Source organism: Alligator sinensis, unplaced genomic scaffold, assembly GCF_000455745.1.
Source record: "Alligator sinensis unplaced genomic scaffold, ASM45574v1 scaffold366_1, whole genome shotgun sequence".
Lineage (NCBI taxonomy): Eukaryota > Metazoa > Chordata > Crocodylia > Alligatoridae > Alligator > Alligator sinensis.
The window spans coordinates 5,519,365-5,531,710 of record NW_005841851.1 but is presented as its reverse complement, the minus strand read 5'-3'; the positions used below and the strand labels follow the sequence as shown (position 1 = coordinate 5,531,710).

At 40.7% G+C, this 12,346-nt stretch overlaps 1 protein-coding gene across 1 annotated transcript in view; it reads left to right on the top strand.

The window, feature by feature from the left end:
* LOC102384994 (myo-inositol 2-dehydrogenase-like) overlaps window positions 1-12,337 on the top strand; it is a 15,380-nt gene extending 3,043 nt beyond the window's left edge. The window contains exons 2-9 of the mRNA XM_014523360.2: window positions 1,359-1,958; window positions 3,220-3,290; window positions 4,098-4,206; window positions 5,599-5,729; window positions 6,042-6,149; window positions 6,517-6,635; window positions 7,290-7,446; window positions 11,145-12,337. Of these exons, the coding sequence (XP_014378846.1) occupies window positions 1,393-1,958; window positions 3,220-3,290; window positions 4,098-4,206; window positions 5,599-5,729; window positions 6,042-6,149; window positions 6,517-6,635; window positions 7,290-7,446; window positions 11,145-11,293 (1,410 nt within the window). The 5' untranslated portion in view covers window positions 1,359-1,392 and the 3' untranslated portion in view covers window positions 11,294-12,337. The remainder of the gene's footprint in view (window positions 1-1,358; window positions 1,959-3,219; window positions 3,291-4,097; window positions 4,207-5,598; window positions 5,730-6,041; window positions 6,150-6,516; window positions 6,636-7,289; window positions 7,447-11,144) is intronic.
* The last annotated feature ends 9 nt before the right edge of the window (window positions 12,338-12,346 follow it).

Below are 12,346 nucleotides of genomic sequence, written 5' to 3'. Positions count from 1 at the left end.
GGGGTCCAATGTTGCCCCTGCTTTTCCTCCTCCTGTCACTACAGACACTAGTCTGTAGTGTAGTGGTTCTCAACCCTATTAAACTCAAGGCTCCCCTGCCCTCCCCCAGTTTCAGTTGTTAGTTTTCAGAAAAATAATGCACCAATTCTTCTGTTGCAAAAAACTCAGAAAGCCCACAGCTGGTCCAGATGTTTTTGACACTGGTGATTCCTATTTGAGATTTATGGGTCTATCATGTGAATCATGTCTGTACACCTAACATTGCTTAGCAACTCACGACATCCCTGAAAGGATCTCGAGGCACCTTGGAGCGAAGCAATACACTAGCTGAGGATCACTGTTGTACGGTGTCCCCTAGTAATGTTTGTCTTTCCCTAAATTGTCATGAAGATGTTGTCTTGAATAAACAGCAGGACTGTTTTTTTTTCTCCCTCCTCCCCGCAAACTTCTTGCTGCCTTCTTTTTCCTTGGCGAGGTAGAGGAGTGAAAAGCTCCGTCCAGATCGCAGGGATTGGAGGCTCTGTCACATGGCATATTTGGGACTTTACAACTGAAGTTTGGAAAAAGTCTGTCCATATAAACACACAAGCTGAAATAGTCCCCAGAGTTTTGAATTGTGAGACTTAAAGAAATATTTTCCCCCATTTACTTGTTAAGTAAGCATTCCCTTGTGGCATTCAAAGCTTGAGTATTGAAGTGCAATGGAGGTACAAGTTCCAATGTTATCACAGCTGTCTAAGCCAAGTAATGCAAAAACATTAAAGGCAATGAAAAAGGCTTTTCTTTTAGTAATTTCACATGGTTTTGGAAAGTTGGACAAAAAACTTTTTTTAGAATTGGTTGCATGCTTTTAAATTGTATATGCTGACTCAAGGTTGCTCATTTCCCAGTTAGTGTGGACATACTGCAAATTACTGAATTTTATGGCTTAGCTAGCAAGTAAGACAAAAGAGCAAGTAATAAATCCTCACAATGCACTTCATTTATTTTGACAGTTGTCATTTAAATGGAATTACTTGGGAAACCTTACAGAAGAGTAGAAAGTGCACCCTGTGCTCTCTTTGTGAGAGTGTGATAACGGTTAACAGTTCACCAGGGTTTTGCATGGAAGTTGGGGGTAATAGTTTTCTTCATACTTAGCTAACCAGATGTATAGGCAAATAGTATGTCAATTGAGTGATGGAAGAAAATCTGATGAATTTAAAGTCAAGTGTCTACAGACATCTGAGGTTCATCATATTTACTCATGTTTTCAGTAAGATATTTTGACCTGTTTTGTGCAAACAGCTTTGTTCTGTTTGATTGTTCCTGAAGTACCAGAAGCTTCCTTAAGACTTATTTATCTCCCTTTTATCTAGATCTGCAGGTTCAGACCTTGGTACTGGGCTTCCCATGCAACTTGACACTCCTTCCCTGCTCTCTCAGCCTTCATTTATTTTCTCAGCCAACCCTTGCATCACCAGTGATGGCACCGGCACCAGCTACAGCATGGTGCCATCTCCACCTTCCTACCACAAGTCATTGATCCCTGTTCACCTCAATACCATCAGCTCTACCACTAATGTCCTGTCTGCCAGAGAAGACCAAACACCCTCTACCTCTACCAGTTACCCGTCAGCATTTGCTGCCCTCCATCTGAGAAATGCACCTGCTCCCTCAAAACAGAACAACCAAAAGCTTGTTATTTCTGAGGCCTCCAACAGTGCGATTTGTGGAGGGGCTGTGGGACAGTACACTGGTACTGGGACTACAGGAAGCAATATTGGTCTTGCCCTCTTTGGTGTTGGGCTTGGGAACAAAGCATTGTTTCAAAGTTTAATGGAAGAAAATAGTTGCTGTTTACTCTACATTGTTGAGGATCAGCTACTAGACGTGGAACGTGCCTTCAGTACTGAATTCCTGGCCAACACCAGGGTGCTGCGGCAGCAGGATGCTGACATTGTGCTCAATGATCAACGGTACAGTCCGCAAATCGCTCATATGCATGTTTTCTTAAGGAACTTAACTTTTGAAGGGCTAACAGTGTAACTTCCTTACTGTCTTTGGGAAGTTTCATTGGTACTGGCATGCACTTGCCTTTTGTTGGATCTTGCTGGTCTGACTTCCTGCTCATGACATAAGACTGAACTTTTATGTGTTTAGTCCTCATGACAGCTTCTTGCAACAGCTATAGATCAACTCAAATTGCATTTCTCTTTAGTAAAGAAGGTGGAGGGAGGGTGACATATTCTAGGATCTTGCTGGGAAGCTTAGTTATCTGTGTGCTTGGGGCTCCAGAAAGGACTGTGGCAAACTAGAGGCCTGTCTCCTTTGTGGACAGAGATATAAGGCTATGTCTATGACCAAGTTCCCTTTTCCATGGTGTCATGTAGCTTGTGTATCAGTTTCCTTCCTGACTCTTGTCTTTTTTCTCCCAAGCAACTTGCTTATTGAAGCAGTAGAACATATGTAGAATTAAAAAGCACCATAGGGATCCTTCAATGTGAAGGGTATAGTGTAAATGTGCAATAGTGTGCTTTTATCAGAGCTCATTTTATGTCTTGGGGAAAGCTAGATTAGTACCACAAAAACAAGCTCGCTGGAGTTCTTGTCAACTTTTAAATGAAGGCAGCATTTCAGAATTCACAAACCTTAGAATGGAACAGTGTTCCTGAGAGAGGGAACTTTGTAGTACAAATTCTAAACTTGAAATGCATTAAACTATTAGTATTTTTTTTCACAATTGCACCATGTAAAGTTTCTTTAGACTTTCCTTTCTGATTTGTTAACATGGAGGGTGCAAGTAAGTTTTGAAAGACACCTCAGAAAGGTTTTTTCTGTTCACTTTTAAGATAGAGACAAAAGAATGCTATTTAAATATGTGGTGAATATATATTTTTTCTAAATCTAAATTAACACTGTCTTTATTACTTAAAAAATATGAGACTACACACTATGAATGAAGACAAAGATTCATGTAAAACTCCACTAAATGTAATGATTGAAATCTATTTCTGGCACCATTACCCCAGAACTTTGAGCCCTTATAAGATGAGAGAGAGTTATTTTGTCAATGTGATTTTTTTTTTTTCCTTCTTGGAAATTAGTGGTTTCTTCCCCCTCCCTTCCTTAAAGTAAGAGGTTTCTTAACATTCACAAAACTTGATCTCCTTCCTTTTGACTAGTTTGTTTCAGCAAATAGTTTGTCTCCACCTAACAACTTTTTCTTAATGCCTGCAGTGTCTCTGGAGCCATTATTTGTTCACCTCCTGAAGCAGCCTCAGAAATTGTATTAGATGCTTTGCGAGCGGGTAAGAGGAACTGTAGCAGACTTACAGCAAGTTCTTTCATTTTTAATCTGTGATCTGTTCTGGGTTGGGCATACTGAGTTAACCAGGCATGTACTCGGAGATCAGCATTTATCAGGGTTTTCATAGATTCATAGATGTTTGGGTCAGGAGGGGCCTCAGTAGATCATTGAGTCCAACCCCCCTGCCCTGGAGGTTATTCCACCTCCAGTGATTAGTCACTTGTGGCCTCCTCGTTTGTACCTTACAGTATCCCTTGAGGCATGTACTGAATGTCTAATTGCATAATTAGAAAGAGAGAAGTTAGTCTATAGAAGCTGCTGCCCTAAAGGCTTTCCATGCAGCTTGAGTATGTACTGGGGTCCTTTTTTTAAGTATATGTAACTGAACTGTTCAATTGGATTAGTGCAAGAAGCAAGGGTTTTTTGCTAATACCTTTTATTGAACTAATGGTATGGTTTGATGAAGACACATTAGACAAGCTTGGAGGTACAAAGTGTACTTTTCCAGGTCTGGGAAAGAAGCAAGTGCAACCTAAGCTAAATGGCTTGTGTTTAACTCCATATGTACAAAGAAATAATTGGAAAAATACAGCTAAGAATAGAAGCAGATTGAGAGTCTATGAAATTTGCAAATGGTTAATGCACTGTAGCTTTGTGGATAAGTAGCGATAACAGCCTTCCTGAAGTTTCCTGAAATGTTGTTTCTGGACTGTATTGATGTGTAATACAATATTGCAAGGTAAAAAGTGTTCTGCTTGGATTGTGTCCTACACATATTCAGCTCTATGTTATGTGACATTCTGCATAGGGAAAGGTGTGTTTTGCGAGAAGCTGCCCAGTTTAGACAGGCAGACAGCAGAGGCTTGTTTTGACGAAGCTGACAGATGTGGAAGACCATTGGTCTGTGGATTCTACAAGTAAGGACCCCATTTTATTCAGCTCTTTATGTGTTAGGGACGTACAAGTGCGAAGTAATGCAATTCCAATTATTATCTGCAAACTTTCTGTATTTGTTTTCTAGCTATTTAACCATAATTTTGATTAAGTTTACTTAGTATGTGGCTCATCAGAGTATATATATTGTATACTTGCAGCTTCAGATTAATTCTTCACACTTCTTGGAGATGCAAATCTTTTTTGTATTTGGCATAGCATTGAAATTAATTTAACCATATACATTGGATTGAGTGGTAAGAGAGTACAGATGGTAAGTGCAATGAGGCTTGAGCACTGGAGGTGCTTAGTAAAATGTTACTCCAGTCTTTTTGTGGTGGTGAGATTTTGTAAAAATTACTGAAGCATTCTTCTGGGTAACTCTGGTGTGTGAGAAAATGAAGTAGGAAGTTACTTTTTGTGATATACAGCTTCTTGATTTTGCACCTATATAGGCTTTGAGATTCACTTTTGACTGCACTATTTTGCAAAGCATCTAGTTTTACAACTATATCAAGTTGGAAAAAACAACAGTGTTACACCTTGGTTACAAACCAGTTTGGCTTCACAGATTATTTCTTGTCATGTTGATTATGGTTGTTTTCTTTCAAGCCCGAGGGATTTACAGCTCTTTTTGACTGTTTTTGTTGTATAATTTTGGAGAAGGAAAAGAAAAATATTATTGGCAGTGAATTGGCTCTGCTTTTTTCAAAATACTGCAGGAAAAAACTTTCTATTAGAAAACATTCAACATTTATTTACATAATATTTTGAAAATACAGCTTTGTTTGATTGTACTCAGTATGTTTTATGGACTCGTTAACTGAATCTTAAAATCTTGTATACACTAAAAAATAATGGTCCTGTGCACCCTATATAATAACATCAGCTGCAAGTAATGAAGATTTTGAGTATTTACTTATCTTGTGAAGAACCTAGCAAGAAATTACATAAGCTACCATTGATTTAGCCAGGCCATTTGAAGTTAGAGAAATTCATCCTATACAGATAGCACATTTAATACTTGCATATAAAACCAGAAAGATACCTTTTAATCTATATGTAACTTCTTAGGTATTGCTTATTAAACATTTTATTCCATGGTAGTTTAATCCCTGAATTGAAACTCTTAGTACACTAAAAGAGTTATGGCAGGGAAGAATTTACTATGAATTTCCGAAACCTTTAAATTGCTGATCAAATGATTTCATCAGAGAATTGTACGTCACATTTGTCTTAAATTGGTAGCCACATGTGGTCCAGATCCTTCACTGCCATCCAGTGTCAGGCTGATGGATTGTCATGGATGACTTCAGTGTACTTAACCCCATTCTTTTCTGCATGCTCACTTATCCATGTTGGCTGTCTTTCCACAGGCGCTTTGATCCAGCCATGCAGTTCTTGTATAAAAAAGTCCATGACAGCCAGGCACTGGGGAGGATTCATCGGATATCAACGGTTAGCAGCATATATCCAGCGGCTTCTCTTAGCTTCCTAAAAAAGTCAGGTACTAAGTAGCTTTCTTAAGAAGAGGTTCATTCTCTGAAGGCACATTGGTTGACCTTATTGCATATTCCAGTGGAACCTTCTGTGTGTGTATGCATATATCCCTAAAGTACATTATTTTCCTCTTAGGGAGGGGAGGCTCTTTGACACTAACCACTTTTTTTTTTTTTTTGGTGAGTGAGTATTTCTGTATGTTCTTCAGGCTAACTTCTGAGATGATTTAACACTGGCCTTCATGCAGTGCAGAAATAAACTTGCTCATAGATTTTATAGGATTTACATCTTTTAGTGTGCTCACTTTTTCCTCTTTCAGGTGGGATTTTCTATAACGCTGCTGTACATGACATTGATATTATCAGTTTGTTACTGGGGGAAAGCGCACCAGATACAATATTTTCTTTGGGACATGCATTCTGTGCAGGTGAGACTAAACTTCTCCACTACAGTGTCATTTCATTTTCTAGTTATTCCTTATTTCAGTGCTGTAAATTAAAAACAAATGTATGTGAAGTTGTAAGACATAGAGATATGGGATTTATTGTATATTATTTTGTAATAAAAGTAAAAGTGTGGAGTAGGGTGTCACCTGATGAGTGGTAAAGAGGAATGTAAATGGATTGGTGTCAGTGGTAGTAAACGTGTTTGGGATGTTCTGTCTTTCCCACCAGGCTGTGTGATTATGATCTAGTCGTCCTAGTGCCTCTTACAAAATACAAGCACTTTCATACACTAGGGATTTGCTGGTTTCCTTTATTTCCAAGTCTGAGTTGGTGTCTCTCGTCACTCAGACATGGCCTACTTGAAGGATGCAGACACTGTAGCAGTCAGCATGAAATTTCCTAGTGGAGCCATTGTTACATTGGACGTCAGTCAGCACTGCACTAAAAGCTGCGATCAGAGACTAGAGGTGTGTTTGTTTTTTTACGTAATGTAAACTTTTCTCTGATTCCTGTTTGCATGGGGGACCTATTCTTTTTTTGTGCCTATGTGCATACACACCAATGCACTACACAGAGCACCATGCAGCTGAGGTTACAGTTACAGTTTTTTGCCTGTCCTGCTGTCCTCTTAAAATTAGCTTCCACTTCTGGTAGCCAAATTCTGCTCTTGATTGTGCCTATGAGTATCTTATGGAGTTGTTAACAGCAATCAGACAGGAATGGAATTTGGCCCTGATTTTGTCTGCTTTTTCAGGTCCCTTGAGGCAGAAACTCTGCATACAATTTACCCTTGTTTCACCAACTTTTTTATTATGGGCACAGCAAGCCAGGTGTTATATTCTTGCAAGCACAAATAACAAAAAGAATGGGTCTAAATGTATTGGGCCAAAACCCTTTTGCAAATGGCCTAAGTTTATGTTGATGTACAAGACCACCAGAAACACTGAGATGTCTGCACTGGACCTGGGGGAGAAAACTGTTCATTAAATCCTAAAATAAGAGCAGCTCAGTAATCCAGTCCAGCAGACCAGATAGAATTTTAAAGCCAAGAGGCATGTTAATTTATAGTACTTTAACAGGTTTTTATTTACTTCTTTCTTCTTCCTCTCACTGTTTTCCAGGTCCATGGTTCTCAAGGATCATTACGGGTAGATAATCAGAATCCCTTGGGAATTACTGAACATGGAACCTCTGTGTCCATCTGTTCACAGACCCAGGCTGACCGGTACCGGGATGCATACAGAGAGCTCTTCCGACATTTTCTAAGGACCCTCAAAGGTTAGCAAAATCATAAGAAAAGCCATAACCAATGCTGGTTTATTTGTAAGAGGAATCTTGATATGATTTGGATTTGGCTTTAATGGAAATATGTGTAGAAAATGGTTCTAAAATCAATGGCAGTTTGAGTTTGTTTATTCTTGAAATCCCAGTTGCTGGATGAAAGAGGGAATTTAAAAGCAGATGTCTTTATATGAATGTAAAGCCCCAGACAGTCTGAACAGTCTGAAAAGCAAAAACTGTTTACTAGGTGAAAACTCTAGTTGATTAGGGTGTATTAAAAATTATAATAAACTTTTCCCTGCCAACTACCACATTTACTGGAATATAAAATGATCCCAAACATCAGATGATGCGTCAATAATTTGATTCGGTACACGGAAAATTAAAACATTTGTGATAACTTCCCAGGTATAGAATCAAATTATTGAAGGTTTGCTTGAATTTCTCCCCTTCCCACTGCTACAGCAAGGAAATAAATCAGGGAGTCAGATAGCCCCCTTGGCCTGTGCCTCCCAACTGTTTCCTGCTGCAAGCCCTTCCTTCCCCCTCCTCCCCCTACTGCTTGCTGTCAAACCCTGCTCTCCCTGAGTACATGGAAGTGAGGGGCAAACTTTAAAATACTGTACTGGCCACTGATTTTGAAATAAACATGACTAGTAATTTGCATATAGGCAAATTACTATGAGTACCCATAGACTTAGTTTATCCAGAATTGATGCATTTTACCTTTTTTGAAACTGCTGCAAGTTTTAGCACAGGTACTCCATAAACACACTTTTAAGCCGTGCTTTTGTACCTATTTATGCATAATACAAATTATGCATGTTATTAGTCCAAAACTAGAAAGCTCATTATTTACCATGTAGTTCATGGTAAGTAAGTTCCCAACAGAGCATTTCAAATCGTGGTGACCCCATAGCTTAGGACTACTCAGTATGTGCATGTACTCCAGATACACCACTTCCACCCCCAAAAGGATCCATGTGCTAATTAATGCCCCCCCCACTCGTGACTGGCACTGGGTGATCTTGTCATGAGTCCTGGGATGTTCCAAAAATGTATATGCAGATGAGGCACAGGGCAACGTGGTCTATCGTGGAGGGTAGGACTATGCTAATCATATGTGACAGGCTAAGAGGGGGTAACAGAGGGATTCTGGGTGAACTGTTTGGGGTCCCATTTGGTGATGTTTGCCAGATATTTAAACTGATGAAGAGCCAGGAATCATTGGAAATGAGAAAGGAAGGTACAGCTCAGCTGTGGAAGTAAAGAGGATGTTAAAATGTATTCAGTGTAGTGGCTTACCAGGAACTTTAAAAGGAGTTAACACTGAGGAGGACTGAAAACAATGGATATATTACCAAAGGATACTGTTATCTAAACAAGATATTGTTTACATGGGCTGCATGTCTGCCAAGGGATTTGGAAACATTTGAAGCCTCAGATGGGGGTGGAGGATGTTTGCCAGTAGTAAGTATGGCCACTTATGGTTCTGGACTGGGTCATGGATTTGGAATTTGTTTTGGCTAATTTGGCTTGGAATATGGGAAATTAAAAAAAAAAAATGGACTGCACTAGCCTAGCCTTGTGGGTCTTGAATGATTCATGGATTTGGAATTAATTTGACTGATTTGGTTTGGACATGAAAAGTTTTCCTTTAAAAACAAAAACAAAGAAAAAGTATTGCTTCTGGACCTCCTGTGGGCTAAGATCAAGTGTAGTCACTGCACTGATTCGTTACCTGAACTAAGATGGATTTGAATGGCATTGTGTAGTGGAGGGTGCACCCCGTCCACTGCACTGCAGACATGATGCCCTACAAGTTTTGTAATTAGCTTCCCACGGGCCAAGGCCAGTTTCCAGTGGGAGGATCTTGGCTACATGTCTGCTTCGTGGAAATGGGGGACTCCTCTCTAGCTTGCTCCTGTGGCCTTTGGTTAAGAGCAAGTGAGACTCTGGGGAATCCGAACCCCAAGCCTCTGGGCTTGGGCCTGCATGTAGGATGCCCACCAGTGGATTTGAGAGTATATGAAGCCCCAGGCCGAAAAGTCTGGGGTAGAGGATATTTCCCCGCTGTAGCACCACATGTGGTGTTTGAACAATTGTGTGTTGCTTAAGAGTATTTGGTACTGATTTGGCTAATTTGACCTGGAATAAGAAAAAAGTTCGAAACAACAAAGTCATTTTTGCTTAACTGGCAGGAGAGATACCATGGTATAAGTCCAGGTGGTTTCCTGCTGTGATTGGAAAGGAAGATCCCCTTCTTGACCTCTGAATGTCCATGTGTAATAGAGGGTGGAGACCTGTCCTTGTACTGCAGGCAAGGCCCCCAGGAATGATCTGGACTACACACCTATTTTATGGAGATGGGGGATTTCCCCCTAGCTTGCTCCTTTGGCCTGTTGGTTAAGGGAAGCAACACTCGGGGGTATCCAAACTCCAAGATCTCCAGGCTTGAGCTTGCATATAGGATGTCTGCCATAGCTTTGGAAGTATCTGAAACCCCAGATTGAAAAGTCTGGGAAAGAGGATACTTGCCATAGTACCACATGGATTTGAATGACTGATTTCTGCTTAATTGATAGGTTTCATAACTGATTTGGCTAATTTGACCTGGAACACAAAATTGAAAAAAAAAAAAAAAAAAAAAAAATACAAATTAAAAAAATCAGCATTTTTGGCACCAGAGGAGGGTGTGGAGCTTGCTCCAGCCTCTTCAAGTGCTGGCTTTGTATTGTAGTACCTTCAGGCCCGGTGCTTGGTCCCTCCAGGGAGAACAACTGCCCATTTTTATTTATTTATTTATTTATAATAAAGAGAGGTTCTCATCACTTTATTTGCCCAATATGTGCCATGTATTTTATAGTCATGCTCGGTGTGGCTGCATTTAATCAACTTCAGAATTGGTTTTCATTACTGAGCACATGCTGCTTTTGTCAGCAGTTAAATGATAGACAATGTATTTAACAAGGTTTCCTTGTATGTGAACGTAAGACAAGGAACTTTTCCCCCCTGCTGACTGGAGGAGGCTGTGGTGGGGAGACCTTGTCTTATGTTTGAGTAAATATGGTAACTAAAATGCTGAAATGGATGGCACTGGCAGCATCAGAACCCAGCAAATAATCAACTTCTGTTGGATGTATATGCAGCGCTCCTGGGTGATTTGTGTATGCCCATGGACAGAAATTGGCTTAAAAACAATAATATTTTCAGTGTTCAATACTTAGTGTTGGGCTGAATAAGGTTTTATGGCAGTTTAAACTATCAGAAACCAACAGTTTTTACTGAAATCTGGCAGATCCTGCAAGTGGCAGGATTTGATATACTAGGTAAATGGAAGAAACACTGGAATTGAGTATTTAATATTTATTCCAGCACACAGAGCCTGGGGCTCCCCACAGTCCAGAAATTTGGCAGCAAGGGAGTGGTGCTACCTCCCCTGCCAAATTTCTGGATGCATGGGGAGCCTTGTGGACCAGATGACATGGTGCTGGTGCCTGCAGACTGGGGTTGAGCACTGCTGAAGTAGACAAAGGGTAAGGGGAGAAGCAAGCACAAGGCAGCGAAGTGACTCAGGAGCCTCAGGGAGGACCTGCAGCAGAGCAGACAGTAGGGCTTCAGACTTCTGGTTTTGCAGCCTGATGCTCTTTGTACCAGTGCTGCCTTCCTCTAGTAACACAGTCTCGTTTTTCCAGGCAATGAACCCCCTGTTATCACCAAAGAGCAGTTTCTCTGGACGATTCAGGTAGCTGCGGCTGCTGAGCAGTCCTGGAGGAACGGATCTGCTGTCGACTTGCGCAACGAAGCAATAGATGTGTCAGTAATCAAGACTGAAATCATGTGATGTGCACTGCTGCTTGAAGTGAAGGAGCTGTCCGGAGACCTGCTAGAGAGCGCACCTCTCTATCTAGTGATGTTCCCACTGTTGTCTTAAAACAAAAAGCCTTGTTGTGTTTTGTCATTTTCATTGGCGATGCCCAGAACTTGGAGCTTGTTTTGAACTCCATAAACATGCAGTGCTCCTGTTGCTGATGTTTTGGAGGATGTTATCCGGGACCCTTAAAAGAAATGATGGAGGCTTTGTCTGCACTGGCATTTCCCTTTTATATTATGGAATATTATTTCCTTGACAGTGGATTTCCCTGAGGCTGGTCATAACGTGGTAAGGATATGCTGGCATTTCCTTTCTGAGGGAGTCAAATCCAGGTAATGGAATAGAATTTTCTTGGTAGCAGACCCCCTGATGCTGATTGCGATGTGGTAAGGAAATAGAAACAATCCTTTGTGGTTGTGAAGACTGTGCAATTAATCTCTCATGGCAGCTTCGTAAATGAGATGAAACTGTGATGCTCAAAACGAGGAAACAAAGGTACCTGTATGGCCCATGCCGCACACCCGATACTGTGTCGTATGTACCCCTCTTACAGATTGCACGTTTCTAGAACTTTGTGTTCTGGTCTTTGCTATAAATTTGGAAATCATAGTAGCTGAGAAGTATGCATCTGCTTCTTTAGGAGAGGGCAAAGCTGGCAGAGAGATTTCCTGCCATTCTGGCTGTAGTGTTAGTGATGAAAGATTTTTGCGGGCTTAGACTGTCACACAGAGCACAACCGTACCCTTGGGCATTTCTAATCTGAATAGTGCATCACTATTAAAAATAAATAAAGGTTTATGTTTCAAAATACTTCTGTGGATATCTGTGCGGTAGCTCTGTACAACATCTGTTACTAGGCGATGTCACCTGGATTCTACAGTGCATCAGGAGAGGCCGTGTATAAGCGGTTTTGTTTTCCTTGCAAACTCTTGTGCTTCGGTGTTTCTCTGTAGGGCACTGATTTGCAGTTCCTTTGCCCTGAGTGGGGGAGGGAGTCCGATACACAGGTTTTTAAGAAAGTTT